Source organism: Dipodomys spectabilis, unplaced genomic scaffold (assembly GCF_019054845.1).
Source record: "Dipodomys spectabilis isolate Male_0828 unplaced genomic scaffold, ASM1905484v1 ptg000197l, whole genome shotgun sequence".
NCBI lineage: Eukaryota > Metazoa > Chordata > Mammalia > Rodentia > Heteromyidae > Dipodomys > Dipodomys spectabilis.
Window position 1 is genome coordinate 19,674,546 of NW_024870874.1, and position 18,913 is coordinate 19,693,458.

General features: G+C 40.4%; 1 protein-coding gene across 1 annotated transcript in view; it reads left to right on the forward strand.

Moving 5' to 3' along the window:
• The window catches only part of Exoc4 (exocyst complex component 4), a 691,851-nt gene that overhangs the window by 543,151 nt on the left and 129,787 nt on the right, over nucleotides 1-18,913 (forward strand). The window contains exon 12 of the mRNA XM_042695949.1: nucleotides 996-1,132. Coding sequence (XP_042551883.1) covers nucleotides 996-1,132 — 137 coding nt within the window. The remainder of the gene's footprint in view (nucleotides 1-995; nucleotides 1,133-18,913) is intronic.

Here is an 18,913-nt window from a genome sequence, read left to right on the forward strand (position 1 = left end):
AATGATGGAACTGTGGGCTGGGGAACTCAGGCCTCATTCTAAGACAGAACAGTGGTGAAAAGAGCAAAGCCTGAGGCTCTTGCTTTGTGTTTTGTGTTCTAAGCCTACTTACCATCTTAATGGAGAATGATTATGAGATCTACCTGGTAGGTAAGAGTTTTTAGAAGTCCGGGTTAAAGCATGTACCCTCACATGCCTAAGAGCCCTAAAACATTCATGATAATTGTGCGAGTATGTGAATTTCAAGTGAGATAATATGTTGTGTATGTGCAAAGCTACAATACACATTCTAGATGTGTTCCTACTAGTTTTGGAATAAAACTATCATGAGAGAATTTTTCTTTGTATGATGCTTGCCATGGGTTGTTCCTATCTGCAAAGTACAGCCCTATATAAAGGCTTCTAATGTTGTTGTTTTTATTTTTTTCTTAAGAGCCATTGAGAAGCATCAGCATAGTCATTCATGTGGTTACTCCTAGCACTTGAGAGGCTCAGCCATGGAGACCATGAGTTTAAGACCAGCTTGAGCTGGTCTTGAGACCCTGTATCAAAACTATAAATGAACAAGAGCACTAATAGAATGAATAGTTCCGTGATAGAATGCTTGCCTCGCGTGTGTAGCATATGCTGATCCCTGGGTTGATCCTAGCATCATAAGAGAGGAAGAGAAAAGGAAGAAAGGAGGGGAGGGAAGGGAAGAGAAGAGGAGGAGAAAAGAAGCTACAGAAATACCTTGTAAATCTCAAGGATTCTGTGTGACCTCAGTTTGAAAAGTGTTTATCCTAGGTCATTCTCACATCTTGGGAAGGAGCAGCATGTAAGATATTTATTTGATGGTTGAATATAGTACACATCTTTAGATGTCATATCCTTTAGGAAAGCTTCAGTGTCTGCAATTGTTACATCTTTCTCTGTCCTTCTTGTTCTACACACTTCCTGGGTACAATGTTCTCATGAGTTTCTCTGTCCCCTTGTTTGCTATTGTTCATTTCCAGAGCACAATCATTGTGGAGAAGACAGTGCAAGACCTCATGAACCTGATGCATGACTTGAGTGCATATTCGGACCAGTTCCTTAACATGGTGTGTGTGAAGCTCCAGGAGTACAAGGACACCTGCTCTGCGGCCTACAGGTAGAGCTCCTTGGGGGATTAAGCAGTCTCTGTGGAACATGGTGGTGGTTCTGATAGGTGACTGACTTTCCCCATTATAGAAAAAGAGTGTTCCTAGATTTGTCAGGGGGCCTGGCAAGAACAGGCATCACAGAAATTGAGACTGAAAGGACAGATACTTGAGACTGCCATTTGGTGGCTGTTGATTTTCTGGAAACCAAGAAGTGGAAGAATTGTCTTCCTCCAGGAAAGTCCAGATCTTGATTAGCTCAGCTGGTGGGTGAAAGCCATTTGAAAATCTTAATCTATAAAGTGCTTGTATCCCATTCTTACAAATATAGTCTTCCAGGTATTTGATCTATAGCCTCCTTATTGTCGCAAAAAAGGTCCGTCTACCTCTTTTCAGCATCAGTAGAAATGAAAAAAAAATCAATGTTATGAGCTTGAAAACTGTAGCCTTCTGATTCCTGTCAGTGCGAAAAATCTCTAGGCTTATGGGAAAGATCATACTACTTCTCATAGCAAAGCAGATAATAGAAACAAATTACAGCTGAGAAGACATGAAGCTATTACAGGAGAAAAGCATGTACAGTAAGATTATATGTGATATACAATTAAGGATAGAGGAGTAAGGTTTAGTACATAACTCATACATACAATAAACGTCAGAACAAAGAAAAGAAAACAGGAAGAAGTCAGAGACAGAGTGGTAGCATTCAGAAATGCTTTGCGGAAGATGAGCTGCGTGCTGGACAGGAGACACAGAAGTGGAGAGAATAAACCCAGGCACTGCTCCATGGAGGGGGAGGCACCGCCTCCGTGGCCCAGTGTGTGGAGAGAGAGAGTAGTGAGGGGAAAGTTTGACTGGAATACAAACCTGGTAGACGGTCATAGGGGAGGATGTTGTCTGGGAAGAACAATACCAATCAATAAAGGATCTTAAAAAACAAGACTTGGAAATTTCAGTGTAGATAATGAGTCATGCCAAATGAGACAGGAAGCAGTATTTATGGAAGATTAATCCAGTAGAGTGATACAATGTAGATTAATGTTTGCCCTCCTCCAACAAGGAATGTTTATATATAGTCACAAGGGGCAATTAAAGAAGAGAAACCCAACCATCCCATTGAGATGCATTCCTAATAACAGTTCGCTCTTGTGTTCCATGATTATTCACCAAAAAATTATATTACGTTAAAAAGCACGCATGTAAGTGTTACAATCAACTATATGTTAAATAATTTTAATAGTAATTTTAAAAAGTTAAAATTCACTTCTGCAGCTTAGCCATATGTTTTTAGATTTGAATTTATATAAATGGGTTTTATATAAAAAGTACATACAATAATCAATAAAAGACTGTCAAGAATAAAAATTTATTCCATTAGAATACAATTCAGTAAGGATGTAAAATGCAAATAGCAATTCAATGAGAAAAAGGGAAAATATCCACGTTACAGATGAGCTTTTTCATGCGTGTATGTGTGTATGTTATAATCATTTATCATGAAATGATTAAATCAAGCTAATTGACAGTACCTCACATAGCTTTTCTTGTGTGATGTGAACATTTAACATCTACTCTTAGCCTTAGTGATTTAAAAATACGTATTATATTACTGTTAATTAGAGGCACCATGCTGTGTAATAACTACCCAAACATATTTCTTTTAACTGAAACTCTGTACCTACCTTTGGCCTATCATCTTCTGTCTCAGCCTACCCCCAGCTTCTGCTGTCTTCCTTCCCCACTTGTATGGATTTGACTGTTTTAGATTTTTGTAAATAAGTGAGACCCTGTAATATTTCTGCCAGATGACTGGGTATATTTTTAACATTTTATAGCTTCAATACTTACAAGATACCAAAAATTATGACATGTCTTTTGCAATTTAAATTCCTATTAAAAACAATTAAGCATCACATATAAACTGTGAGAAGGAAGCCAGACGCCAGTGGCTCACACCTGTAATCCTAGCTACTCAGGAGGCTGAGATCTCAGAAGGCTGTGATCTGAGGATCACAGTTCAAAGCCACCCTGGGCTGGAAAGTCTGTGAGACTCTTATTTCCAATTAACCACCAGAAAACCAGAAGTGGTGCTATGGCTCAAAGTGAGAGTGCTAGGCTTGAGCAAAAGAGCTCAGAGACAGCACCCAGATTCTGAGTTCAAGCCCCATGACTGGTTAAATAAATAAATGTGAGAAGGAACACAGGTGCCCAGGCCTCATAACTGTTAATCCTAGCTACTCAACTTCTGTGATTTGGAGTATTGAAGCTCAAGGACAGCCCAGTAAACCATCCAGGAGCAGGGCTAGAGGCAATGGCTGGAGTGAGAAGAGAGGCCAGCTTTGGCAGAGCAAGACCTTGAGACCAAACCCTAGCCCCTCCCAAGAACATTGCTCAGTGCCTCCCATTATTTCAGTATCTCAGAAAAATTTCCTGCATTTATTAAATCTGTCAAAACATTCTTGATCTTAGGGCTTACATACTTGTTCATCATGTCCTTGAAAGCATTCATTTACTTGAGTTCTAGGATTTCATTTATTCAACAAATGGTTTGTTGTTGTTGTTTTGTTTTGTTTTTTGTCGGTCGTGGGGCTTGAACTGTGGGCCTGAATACTGTCCTTCAGCTCAAGGCTAGTGCTCTACCACTTGAGCTATAGCGCCACTTCTGGTTTTCTGGTGGTTTATTGGAGATAAGAGTTTCATGGACTTTCCTGCCTAAGCTGGCTTTGAACTGCGATCCTCAGATCTCAGCCTCCTGAGTAGCTAGGATTATAGGCGTGAGCCACCTGTGCCCCGCTATTCAAAAATGTTGATGGAGTACTTATATAAAAGTTCATAGATTGAGCAACCAACTGAATAAAGTAAATATCTGTCTTCATGGAATATACATACTCATCTTTATGCATTAGTTAATAGATAATGGATTTTAGAAGGTAAGTACTGTGGGTAAAAGATCTATAGAGTAGAGTAGGTAACTCAGGGGTGTGAGACAAGGAGACTGTAATGTATTAAATACAGAGTGTGTCTCAAGAAGGCCCTGTAGAGTTGAGCTCTGAGGTAAAACATATTGAGAGAGTTAGGGAAGATATGTGGGTACAGAATGGCCTGGCAGAGAGCCAAAGCCTAAGGCGAGACTCTGCATGCCACCCTTAAAGAACACAGGACGGCCATCATGGTTCACTCATGTGGCCAGGACATGTCTGGGACTAGAGAATGGTCAAGAAGAAACAAGGGTGCTAAGGTCTGCTCTGAGTCAAATGGGCAACTGCAGGGATGGTGCTAAGAAAAGCACAAAACCTCCCAAAAGAACCTTAAAATATAAGCATTGGAAACGAGTCCCAGTTAAGAGTTGCCACAGTAATTAGATGAGACGTGAAGACAGCTCACACTGTGGGTAGCAGCAGAGATGGAGACCACTGACTGATTATCAACCATGGTTTGAAGTGATAGACAATAGAATTCCCTACCAAATTGAATATGCTATATGAGAGAAAGGTATCAAGCAGGGTACCCATGGCTCAAACCTGTAATCCTAGCTACTCAGGAGGTTGAAGCACCTCAAAGGCAGCCCAGAAAGAAATGTTCACTAGACTGCATCTCTAAAATAGCCAGCAAAAAGGAAGACTGGAGGCATGATTCAAGTGATAGGGTACTAGCATAGCAGCTGAAAGGGTCTCAGTTCAAACCTCCAGAGGTTTGAGGTGTCAAAGAAAAGTGACTTATTCTTTCTGGGGCTGGGAAGGTGGCTCAGAGGTAGAGTGCTTGCCTTGCATGCATGAGGCCCTGGGTTTGATTCCTCAGAACCACATAAGCAGGAAAAAGCCAGAAGTGGCGCTATGGCTCACGTGGTAGAGTACTAGCCTTGAGCTGGAGAGCTGAGGGACAGCGCCCAGGGCTATAGTTCAAGCCCGATGACCCACAAAAAAAAAAAAAGAAGAAGAAGAAGAAGTAGTATTCTTTCTTTCTTCATTTATTTATTTATTTATTTACTTATTTTTCTTTTTTTGGTACCAGTCCTGAGGCTTGAATTCAAGGCCTGGGTGCTGTCCCTGAGATTCTTTCTCTCAAGGCTAGACTCTACCACTTGAGCCACAGTGCCACTTCTAGCTTTTTCTGAGTAGTTTATTCAAGATGAGAGTCTCAACTGACTTTCCTACCCTAGCTGCCTTCAAACCACCATCCTCAGATCTCAGCCTCCTGAGTAGCTGGGATTACAGGCATGAGTCACCAGCCCCCAGCTCTATTTTTTTTTTTATTTAAAGAGAAAAGATAAAGTTGTAGGCCTAAGGCAGGCAGAACAGGAATTAAATTTGGAGTATCTATTAAACGTCCACATGGAGACTGAGAGTAAAGAGTTGGATGCATGCATCAGGAGAAAAAGGCTCAGCCATCAACCTATGAATGATAGTTGATGGAATATCCATGGGATGAATGTACATTGAGGCAAAAGAGAACCATAGACTTTCAGAAGTTTACCAGATGAAACCAGCAAGCAGTGAAGTAGGAGGAAAATCAGGAGAATGTGATGTTGTTGGAACTGTAGTAAAGGAAAGGGCAGGTGGTCAGCTGGGTAAAGCGCGGCTAGTAGGTCATCTCTAGAACTAATCAAGGGGTGTTAAACTTCCGGTATGGCAGTGTTTGGTGACTGTCACAAGAGCTGATTCTGTAGGGGACTGAAAACTAGACTGGTGTGGACTGAAAAGAGAAAATGGAAGTCAAGGAACTTCTGCAGTGTGTTTTGCTGCAAAGGAGTGAAAAAATGGAGTAGTAGCTGGAAAAGTGAGGTCACATAGTGGCTTTCCTGTTAGTTGATGTGTCATTTTTTAAAAAGGAGAAATAAGTGCATACCTGTGTTTGAAGAAAACAATTTAGGAGAGAGAAAAATCTGCTCATATAGGAAACAGACAGAGGGCATGGCAGAAGCTGTGTTTTGGCTGAAGATGTTTTTTGGGTTCTTGTTGTCAAAGGGGTGAGATCTATGCATAACTGGAGTTTAGGCAGAAACAAGATTAGTTTGTTTATTGTGTTCCGTCCTACCTAGATATTTTGGTGCATTTGTGTTTCATGGGAAACCTGTGTCTACCTTGTTAAACTTCTTCTGGAACACAGCCAACTATTTTTGGTTCTTGGCACATTGTAGTCATCAGAACTATCTGGATTCTATACCCTCAAGAGACTAGACCACTTTGATATGTCCCCTGGCCAAAGTCTCAGGAGTAGTGACCACTTCTTAGTACCCATCTCTATTCCTCTTACTGGGAACTGTCTGGAAGGGATTTACCATTACCATGGTTGCTGAATTACAGGTCTAGCCCGAACTAATCTCTAGGTTGAGAAATCAATTCTCTGTTGCTTTAAAGGGTAATAAGTAATTTGTTTTGGTTGGTCCTGGGACTTGAACTCTGGGCCTAGGCGCTGTTCCTCAGCTCTATCAGCTCAAGGCTAGCACTTTACCACTTGAGCCACAGTACCACTTCTATTTTTCTGGTTTATTGGAGATATGAGTCTCAAGGACTTTCCTACCCAGGCTGCTTTGAACCACTATTCTTAGTCTCAGCCTCCTGAGTAGCTAGGATTACAGGTGTGAGCCACAGGCTCCCGGCTGTAAAAAACCATCTTTGTGCTTATTATATAGCAATGCATACACACACACACACACACACACACACACACACACACACACACACACACACACACACACACACACACACACACACACACACACACACACACACACACAGAGTGTATAGCCTCTTGGGGCATCTTGCCTGTTGTGTAATCAGATTTTTCAGGTTCAAGGGGAAAAGTGTTTTTGTTGTGAGTCTGAAGATGCAAACTGTCCTCACTTCCTCTCTTCCGTTTATTGCCCTCCCCCAGATTGGCACCTGCTGAGGAGTAATTAGGGCAGTCCTAATTTGGACAGCCAAATCCTGATTACAGTGAGAGGAAAAACAGGAAATGTTCTAGTTTTGCTGCCAGCAAATGACTGACTTAAATAGAAATCCACATACAATTCAAATGATCCAAAATGATATAACATCGGGGAAGGAGGAAGGGTGCGGGGAAACACTGCAACTCAATTTTCTCCCACATGATTCTCAGCAGAAATCTTTCGCAGAAATGATCAAATCCACAATCTCACAATGCCCTCTGCTGAAACCAGTTTATCATCCACATTTTTCCATGAGGACCTGAGCCACTGCTGTGTGTTTAGTGTTAGAGATCTGAGGAAAGGTTAGAAACATCTCACCTTTCTTCAAGCACTTCACTGTGCAGAAAAGGAGTGTGCCCTGTGATGATGTCACCATGTCACATGGCATGCTTTAGCTACAGAAGTTTCCTAAAAGGAAGACTAGGGCTAGAAGTCTTTTCCCTAATTAGTCACACCCCTCAATGCTTAAAGGGAAATGCACCTGTGAGTTTTGCAGTGCACTGCATTAGCAGTCCGGCAGTTGGTTTGTACTGCCACTTCCAGGCTGAACACGTCTCTCCTCTTGCTTGTCCTCCTTGTCCCAAGATAGAAACAGCAGCTCAAGTGTAGACAAGTAGTAATTTAATGAATGGAAATCAGTTTTATGAAGTTTCTGTTCTAATTTAGTTCAGTTTGTTTCAGGGGCTGGTAGGGACCCTCTCCTAATCCACCCCCCAAAAAACTCCACAAAACCTAGTTAGGCCTGTTAGAGAATACAAACAAACCTCTGTTCTTCTCTGGAGGCTCCATTGATGAGACACAGCATATTGGGGGAGATGGGTAACAGCCTATTACTGGGGGGCAGGATGGGATGGAGGATGCTTTGGGGAGGACATCTCCAAAGACAGGAAGAGCCTGGCCCTGGGATATAAGTTCTTGATGTGGTTACAGAAAAGAATGTAAGAATGCATCAAGGTAGAGACCGAAAGCATCCCTTACAAAGCAAAGGAAAGCTATAGGCCCCAACCCAGACATGGGTCCCACCCCTCTGAGAGCAGGTGCAATGAGCGCTTTAATTTCTCAGGTACTTATGATGGAAAAGTGGATTGGGGTTTGGCTTAAACTCACCTTAGGGTAAGTGCTTTCCTTTGTTCAAATACATGACATGTTTTGTCATTCTTGCTGTAACATTGTTTCATCAACTGGAACCAGAGACCTCAAGACTGGACTGCTGAACTTGGGCCCCTGATTTTGCTCCAGTCTTGAGTCACTGATGTGTAGACTTCTCTCCAGACTAAGGATGGATCTGTCACACAAACTTTCAAGACAGGTGCTCATCCCTGAGATAAACTCATTTCTCACATTTGTGAGAAATAAGGAATCATTTTCATAGGATACATGTCTCTTTTTGCTCAACTTCAAGCATGCTCATCAGCTAGACATGTGAGCAAGGTCAGTTGGAAGAGAGCTGTTCTTTTGCTTTGTTTTTTCTTTTCTTTTCACTAAAAATTGCAGCATAGTAAAGAAAGTAAGACAGCAAAAATAGTGCTTCTGTGCTTTAGAACAAGCTATTCATTAATACAGTGTCTGTCCCTGAATTCCTGGCAGCTGTCTTCCATGCCTCATTTTCCTGATCTCTTCCTGCCTCACCCTCTCTTCCTAGAGGAGCAAGAGAGCAAGCTGGAGTGTGAAGAGCAAGTGGACTGTGCTCTTGGTCTGGGGGGGCAGGGCTTGCCTACCATGCACAAGGCCATAGGCTTAGTGCCCAATGCTAGAGGATGGGGCTGGATACACCTGTGATCTCTCATGGCAGAAAACAGGTCTAGCACGGAGCTGGCCACCTTGTTGGCTCTTACTGTAACTGATGAATGAATGAGAAAACTGAACACAATGAGCAAACCGTGGTGTACCATTTATGCATACGATGCGTGGGGGGAAATTGATAATTGTGAATGTGGTTAGGCAGGAATAGATAAAGGGGGGTATATCATATACATACTATATATATAACATTTATGTTAAGTAGTGGCTAGATACAAATGGACACTATAAAATATGCATAGTATTTGTTTCATAGAAGGCCTTTAGCAAGCACGCTTTCATGATACTCATCTGGTATTTATTTTGTTTAACTCTTCTGATGTTTATCCTATTGTATGTCAGGTTAATTTGTGTGTGTGTGTGTGTGTGTGTGTGTGTGTGTGTGTTATTTGATTGCTTATTAGTTTGCATGTGCTACTCTCTCTAGAACACTGCTTTTGAGCTGTCAGCTCACATTTAGAGTTGTTAGGGGAAATATTAAGACACACATTCTAGGTTTACCACATTAGGTCCACTGAGAGTGAGTCCTGGGCAAGTATGGTTTTATAATGTTCCCCAAAGCAAGTCTCAAGTGTGTCACTCATTAGAAATCACTGTGTGAACTCTTAGCTTCACAAGTAAGTTGCTCAGATTTTTTTCCACATGATTATTTCCAACATCTACTCTGGAGTCGCTATATAAGCCTCACTCATGTTTAACTGATCAAGGGACACCTTCATTTTACGTTTCCAGGACACTCAGCTGCTCTCCGGGCCCAGTACAGATGTGGTTCACTAACCACATGTTCTACACATTCTGCATCTAGCAGCCAGTCCTCATTCCTCCTGCATGATTCAGCCTGCCTAGATCAGATAGGAGTCTATTGCAGTGACCTTGATGAACAGTAATAAGGACCCGGACTAGACTAGAAATAAACACTCAGCAAAGTACACAATCACTGTGCACAGGACTTTGTTGTCATTAGCTTATCTAGTCTCTCACAACTCTGTGAAATTGGTTCTCTCTCCTTACAGATGAGAAAGCAGGTTCAGAAAGGTTACTACTGCAGCAAAGGTCAGAGCAGGGGAAGTTGTAGTACTAGCATCTATCGGACTATAAAACTGTGAAGCCCAAAGAAGAGACAGTGGAATTAAAGAAGAAATTGCAAACCTGGACCATGTTTCACGTGGTTTAGAGAGACAGTGTAGGAGAGAAGAGCACCAGCTTTAGAACAGCAGATGGCAGGTGTGCACCCACTTCACGCCTCTCCTCACCGACCAGCTGACCACAGTCAGGTTCCTTGACCGTTATGCATTTCACCCACCAAACGGGAATGATGGTAATACCTACCACATGGAGTTGCTGCATCAAAAGTTAGCCTAACCAAGGTGCCTAGAAGAATGTGAGCAGATATGATTATTGTAGCTGCTATTGGCATTTTTGTTACTTACTTTAAAAATAATTCATTAGTAATGTTGATCATTACTCATGGCCCAAGAAATATATTTTTATGTTTCTTATTATTTCCCTGTTACTTGGTGTTTTAACTTTATCATATAATCTGCTACTTTATTTATTCAGCAATTACTGAAGTCAGCATTACCCAGATACTAATGCCAGGCCAGGTCATCACAAGAAAAGGAAACCATACTCCAAACAGATAGACAAATTGACAGTTAGAAAAATGCCCCACAAAATACTAGCCATTTAAATTCCACAACATATTAAAAGGATCATCCACCATGATCAAGTGGGATTTATCCCGAGGATGCAAAGATGAATCAACATTCACAAATCAATAAATGTGATGCATCATATTAACAACAAAGTCAAGGACAGCAACAGCGTGTCATTGCATTAAGCATTTGACAAAACCCAACATTTCTTCATGGTAAAAACACTCAACAAATGAGGTATAGCAGTAATATATATATAAAGGCCACATATATATATATGTATATATATATAATGTATTTTATATATACATTGTATATATGTAGTATATATTATGATATATATAACATATTATATATATATTATATATATTACAAGCCCATGGTTGTATGAATCTCACAATTAAACATTTGAAGCCCTTTCCTCTAAAATCTGGAATGAGGCCAGGCAGCTCACTCTCACTACTTCTGTATAAGAAATCTTTGCTGGGCAATTAGGCAAGGAAAAGAAATGAAAAGAATCCTAATAGGAAAGAAAGAAGTGAAACTGTTGCTGCTTATTGATGAAATGACCTCCACCAAAAAGAAAAACAACTATAAAACCCAGCAAATAATATGATAAACTTGTAGGATATAAAATCAGCATGTCAGACATTACCATTTCTATATAGTTTTGTTTTATTTTTCAGTCGTGGGACTTGAACTCTGGGCCTAGGCACTGTCCCTCAGCTATTCAGCTCAAGGCGAGCGCTCTACCACTTGAGCCACAGCGCCACTTCCAATTTTCTGGTGGCTTATTGGAGATAAGAGTCTTACGGACTTTCCTGCCCCAGCTGGCTTTGAACGGTGATCCTCAGATCTCAGCCTCCTGAGTAGCTAGGATTACAGGCATGAGCCACCAGCGCCCAGCTTCTATACAGTTAACATTCTGAAAAAAAAAAAAATCTAAAGAACAGTACCACTTACAATAGCGACCCCCCATCTAAATACTTAGAAATAAGTTTAATCAAGGAGATAAAAGACATATGTACTGAAGACTATAAGATTTTAAAGAAAGAAATCCCACTTCTTAATATTTATTTACCCAAAATCTTTGAAGTCAGCATGCCACAAAGATGTCTTCACTCCCATGTTCATGGAAGCACTATTCACTAGCAAGTTATAGAATCAACTAAGTGTCCATCAACAGATAACTGGGGAAAGAGAAGGTAGCATGTATACACAGTGGCCACCACACTCTGCTGTCATTCAGCTTTTAAAAAGAAAATATCATTTGCGAGGTGAAGAAGATTGGCAAACATTATGCTAAGTGAAATAACACAAACACCGAAAGATAAATGTTTTATGTTCTCATTTCTAGGTAGAGCTTAAACCATCAAATGCCTAAAACTGCATGATAGAATGGTAGTTACAAGATAGTTGGAGGAGAGGGAGATGGAGAGATGATGGTGAAGGGTAAAGAGCCTCAGTCAGACAGAAAGTAAGTCTTTTTCATTGAAATATGTTGCACAGTGTGGTGAAGGCAATAAATAACATTTTGGTTTCAAAATCATTAATAAAGGTCATATGTTTTGTTTTGTTTTGTTTTATTTTTTGTCAGTCCTGGGGCTTGAACTCTGGGCCGGGGCGCTGTCCCTCAGCTCTTCAGCTCAAGGCTAGTGCTCTACCACTTGAGCCACAGTGCCACTTTCAGTTTTCTAGTGGTTTATTGGCCATAAAAGTGTCACGGACTTTCCTGCCCTGGCTGGCCTTCAACCGTGATCCTCAGATCTCAGCCTCTTGGGTAGCTAGGATTACAGGCAAGAGCCACTGACGCCCAACATAGTCCCATGTTTTTACCCAAAAATGATACATATTTATGATGGTGAGTATGTTGGTTGATTAGCTGATTTAGTCATTTCACATTATATTGACAAAACATAGCATCACTTTTGACCCTCATAAATATATACAGTTGTGATTTATCTACTTACAATTTATAAATTAAAAATTTGAGTACATGTTTCAATGGTTTATTAAGAATTAAGTAGAGAAATGAGTCAGTTAAGCAAGCTGTTGCCTTCACACATTTTACATTCTAAAGGAGGGGGAGAGAGAATAGAATTTCTCAGTAATAAGGATGATGTGATTAAGAATAAAATCATAAAGATTCTGGGTAAGGACAATTAGAAAGACCTCAGCAAGCATGAAATATTTGAGGTGTATTCTGAAGGATGAGAAAAGACCATGTAGCGCTATGGGGTGGGGGGTAGGGAGACAGGAAGAAGCAGGTAGGAGACAGGAACTAGCTTAAGAGTTTATATGAATTCAGGCTACTGAGTGCTGAGTAAGCTCATGATAATTAGGTGGACACTGAATAGCCAAGTCAAAATAATTATATTTTTAGATGCTTCTCAAAAAAAATTTGGGGGGGGTCTGGTCATGGGGCCTGAACTCTGGGTCTGGGCGCTGTCCCTCAGCTCTTCAGCTCAAGGCTAGCGCTCTACCACTTGAGCACCACTTCCGGCTTTTTTCTTTTTTGCTTATGTGGTGCTGAGGAATTGAACCCAGGGTCTCATGCATGCAAGGCAAGCGCTCTACCACTGAGCCACCTTCCCAGCCCTCAATTTTTTTGTTGTTATTGTTTGTTTTCATTTTTTGTCCATCATGGGGCTTAAACTCTGGGCTTGGGTGCTGTCCCTCAGCTCTTCAGCTCAAGGGGAGCACTCTATCACTTGAGCCACAGCACCAATTCCGATTTTCTATTGGGTTATTGGAGATAAGAGTTTCACTACTTTCCTGCCTGGGCTGGCTTTGAACCAAGATCCTCAGATCTCAGCCTCTTAAGTAGCTAGGATTACAGGCATGAGCCACCGGCACTGGCTTCTCAAATGTTTTAAATGCTTCGCAGGTATTTTAATCTTAGGCAGCCAAGATTAAGAACCTTTGATGAATGATTTTGAAAGCAGCTAATTTGCCTTTTATTCTAAATACAATCATAAGATTAGCAAGATTTAAACAGTTCTTTGGTGTAATACCTTTTTATAAAGATCTTGAGGACATTCAAACATAGAATACATTTAAATTTTCTTATCATAAGAAAAAATCTGATCATTACCAATTGAGGAAGATTTTATATTAATTTTTGATCCACTACCTATGCTACAGTACAATTCTTAGGCTTTTAAATGTCAAATAATTATGACTCTAAATATGAGAACGTCTCTACTTAATGATGCTTATTAAATTATACTCAAGAATTACCTTCCAAAAAAATCTCAGTTTCCAAATCTTCCTCCCTTGGAGTCCTGTTAAATCATTTCCCATCGTCAATCTACAGAGCTTTCAAGTGTTTAATTTGTTATTCCTGGATAGACAAACACATGGTCACATGGGAGAGAGCTGATGGTTCTCTACTTCTGGCCTGTGTATTCTGTCTAGTCCAGCTCATGTGAAGGGGTTTTTGTTTGTTGGTTTGGATTTTCTTCAGCAATTAATGCCAGCTCCTATTCTGTGTCCCCAATTGTCACGATCAGTCAGTTTCTGTCTGGACATTGCGCTGCAGTTGCAGCGTGGCCTTCGGAGGGCTCTGTTACTCACACTCCACGCTGACCAGTGCAGTTTCATTTGGACCAGCCTTGCACAGGGTACATGTGTCTACCTTGGCTTCTAGTTTTTGAAGTCTCTGAAAGATGCAGTCTGGGAAAGTCAGCAGCATGCCCTGCTGTCACCAAACAGTTGAATCCAATTAGCCCCACCTGCCCCCTCGTTGTTTCCCTAATGAAAGACTCAGCCCCCCAGCTGTGTCCAGGGACCCTGCACACTTGGCTTCCCAACTGTTCCAGCGAGGAAGCAGTGCTCGTCAGAGCCAGTTGACACCAGCAGATGTTTTCTGAATGAAATCCACTCAGCCGTGTCTGGAGGGTGGGACCCTTCCCAAGGCAGCCTTCTCACCTGTTTTTGGAGAGACACCTATTTTCCTTCTCCTCCTGGGAACCCGTACAAATAGGTTCGCAGATGGCTCTGTCTGTGTGGCCCAGTGAGCTGTGAATTAATTAGGAGACTGTGGTTCTAGTTGATAGAATTAACCCTTCTTCTATAAGAAGAGTAAGGGATGTAGGGGGAGTTAATGCTCATTTTTTAAAAGCTATTTGCATATGTTTTGGAATTCTGTAATCTACATACTCCTACATACTTATCATAAAATTTCAAAAACTTTCAGTCTTACAATAAATTGTCACTACACAGGTTGAAGAGGTCAGGGTAAAACTTTGCCACTGGAATGGAAAGGTTCCTTGGGGAATGATTGTAATCTAATTGATGCCAGTACTGTAAGTTAGACTATTTGGATTTGCTTTGGGGATTGTTTTTCATTCTGATATGAATGATGTGCATTTATTGTTTAGAGTGGTACAGATAGGTAGTATTTCAGTTAGTTAAGACAACTATTCTTAAATAAACCCTAAGATATGTATTCAAGTGTTTTTTTTCTTTCATGCGATTGTTTCTAATACACTTATAAGATTATTTCTTTGTTGTCATGTATGTCCCTCCCCCACAGTATAACCCCTGCTTTCACTGTATTTGATGGCAGTATAATTTGTGGAGGGGAAGGGGAAAAACAGATCGTTTAAATAGGGATACAGGTGGACCCACAATGAGATGTACAAGTCGTTATGTCAAAAACGAACTTTACAACTTTCGTGCTTGGGGGTGGGGGGGAAGGCGGGGAGGATTGGAGGGGGCAGAAAGAGGATAGGAAGGGGAAAAAAGGAGGAGGCTACAATGCTTGATAAGAAATGTACTCATAAGCAAAATGGAAGCTGAAGCACTAAGATTTTCACTTACATATTAGTTAATTTGTGGGCCCAAGTAAGGAGTCAGTGCTTTTCAGCAAAAGCAGTTTTTAAGCACTGGTTACAGTTTATCATTGCAATTGGAAGGGAGACTCTCATGAAACAACCGGGAAGACTGCAGGTCCTTAACAGGTGAGCAAATTTTGACAGAGAACTCATATGAAGACATTGATGACAGATTGGTCCATAAGTGAAATCGATTCAGAATGGTTTATCGTTGCAGGAAAAGTATGAAGGGTGAAGAGAAGTTTCCTTGAATTTGACAGTACCTAAATGTACCATGGTAATGTGTTATGAAGTTAGAAGAAGCTTTTTAAAAACTCTCAATAATAAAGAACAAATTCTAAGGAAGCATGCTGGAGGGAAGGTTCAATAACCCTTCTACTCCTATGTCTGATAATTACATTGGGAAATCTGTGCCATATAACCAGGCGAAACAGTTATAGAGAGTTCAAGAGTCACATCTTATTTTATGATGTGACTCTTCTGGACCATGGTTGTGATATTTGTCAACTTTTAAACAGTTTCTAAATAAATTCTCACTTTTCTATGTAAAAAAAAAAAAAAAAAAGAAATGTACTCATTATCTTGCCCATGTAATTGTAACCCCTCTGTATAGTATGTTCACAATAAAAAAAAAAGATAACTATTCTTTAGTAAAGTGAGTATTAGGTTTTAATGTAATTAGAGTCATTTTTTAAATCTAAGTTAAATAAGTGGGAATCTTTAGCACAGCGTCCAAGTAAGCTCACTTGTATTTTATTCATCAGTTGTTCAAATAGAGAATAATAGCCATGAAATATACACTACCATCTCACAGTGCCCGACACACACTATTTCCTGAACCACAGGGCAGACCACATGTGGTTCAAAAATTTAAATGCTAGGAAAGTGAACTAGGCTTCTAACCTGTGAAGCCGAGTTTTACCTGTAACATGGCTCTACAAGGAATTAAGCCACCCAGCCAAAGTTCTTTCTAGATATAGAGATTGAAATTGAAATTTTATGTCATATCCCCATGTTAGAAATATTCTTCTTTTAATTTTTTTATAAACCATTTCAAAATGCCACCACAACTCACAGGATACACAAATACAGTGAGCAGATGGACAGGTCTGACCCATAGGTGCTATCATTGAGGTGAGTGGATGGCAAGAAGGAAGAAAAGATTTTTGTTTGTTTCCTTTCTAAAGTGGTGGGGAGGGGTTGAGGGGGTGGCAGTTCAGGAATTCTTCACAGAGAGTTTTCAAGGAGGGTTTGCTAATAATGAGCCACTCAACCACCTAGAATCAGTACAGTGGAAGAGCGAGGCTCACCAACACCCACTCTTTGCTTCATTTGTTTTTACCTTCAAGAATTGTTTCCGTTGAATATTTTTGGAAAAAAAGCATGCATGTATTCATTATTCATTATTCTGACTTGTATTACATTCATAGAGGCATTCAGTGTTCTGTAATTTGGTTGAATTGTTCAGTCCAGAAGCAAAATAAACCCAATAAAGCAGTTTTATTCAATAAGTTTTCTAGACTCTTAAAATCTAAGAGGCCTCATTTTTATCTCAATTCTTAACCTGCCTTGCAGATACCAATTATTATACAAGGCATGATCGACACAAAAACAAATGAGAAATCAACACATCCCTGAGAGAGCTCATCCATTTGGGGATCCTAACTAAGAAAACCAGAGAGAATGTAGCAGGACCCGGAGGGGAAGGCTTGTGTAAGGTAGTGGTAGTGGCTTCCCTTGAGTCATCTGGAAAACAAAAAATTTCTGTTGGCCAGGCCACTCATCAACGCCACCACAGAGATTCTCATTGCTTAGTCTTGGGTATGGCCTCAGCATCTCGTTGATTACAATCTCTGAAGTGATTCTTTGGCAGTACTGGAATTTGAACACAGAACCTTGCCCTTCCTTGCTAGGCAAGTACTCTTCTACTTGAGCCATACCTCAGACCCTTTTTCATTCTGTCTTTTTTTTTTTTCATTTGTTTAGACTTAGATCAACCTAGACTGCAATCTTCCTATTTATGCCTCCAATGCAGCTGGGATATCAGATATGTACCACTGTGCCCAACTTTTTATTGGTTGAGCTGGAGATCTTAAACTTTTTGCCCAGGCTAGCTTCAAACCACAATCTTCATCATCTCTGCCTCCACAGGAACAAAGATTAGCCACCATACTGGGCTTTTCCAAGTAATAGTAATGTGCAGTCAAGGTTGAAAACATGGAGTGTTGGGGTCATGGAAGACCTTTGCAGTAGCAAAAAAGGAGCCAAGTAATATGTAATAAGTAGAAGCAAGCAAGGAGAATGAGGGAAAGGCTCTTTAAGTGGTGATAACATAGAGATACAGAAACAATAAGCTGAATGAAGAAACTTTGGAATACTCATTACAGAGAATGTGAAACTAGTGTGTACAGAAGTGTGGCCTGGCCTGGAGAACTGAACAGAGACAAAGCAGGAAAGTGCAGTAGGAAATCCAGCTAGAAACCATGTTTTTGCCATGCTAAGTCTGCCCTTGGTCTTACATAGAATGAAGAATCCCTGAAGAGTCCAAAGAAGGGGAATAACATGATTGTGTTTGTAGCTTAAAAATTCGGCTCTTGTGATTGGTATGTAAGTTGGACTGATGGTCATGTCACTCCAGGCAAGAAGCCCAGTAACAAGGTCATTGCCAAGTCCAAGTGAGAAATAATGAGGGCTTAAATATTGGTTAATGACAGTGAAGGTGGACAGGAAATGACAGGTTCATAAGATATTAAGGAGATGAAGTTGGCAGGATGTGGTAACTGTGGGTGATCAAGATAGCTCTGTTCCTGACTCGAATAACAGAATGGCTCCAATAGGGGAAATAAGGTGTTTAGTTAGGAGAGAGACATAGAAAATAAATGAACTCCTTTTGATTCATTTTACCTTTGTTTGGATGTTATTGTTACTGATGGGAGATGTTTTTTGCTGGTTTTGAGACAGGAACTCATGATGGGTTGGGGGGAAGTATTTTGTTTTGTTTTTTCAGACAAAACTCACTATGTAGCCTGGAGCTTGCTATTCTTCTGCCCCGTCCTTCCAGGTGTGGGATTACATGCATGTGCCATGTTGACTTATTTTAATGTTAACTGTTGGTGAGACCATCCAATAGAGTTTGTCAGTAACATTTTGGATATGTAAGCCAAAGACTTAGAAGAAAGGCTGCCATGGAAATATGAATTTCTGAATCATCAGAATATTGATGGGTCAAGTCTGGTAAGAGGATGAAATTGCATGCAAAATACACTATTTAAAGTATGTATAACAGGAAAGAGCCATCAGCAGCAAGAATAGACTCAGGAGGAAATGATGTTGTAGAAATCAAAGAAATTATATTTCAGAAGAATAGCAACTAAAAATATCAGATGCTTCAGTATGGCCAAAGAGTGTGAAGAATAAATCATACCACAGCCCAGGGGAGCTGCCTCATACCAGATTGGCTCTAGAACTTTTACTGCAATTGATTTAAGACTAAATTTTAACTACCTATAAAAATGTAAAAGAAACATAAAAAAATAACTAACCCTGTATGGGATGGAGGCGTGGCTCAGT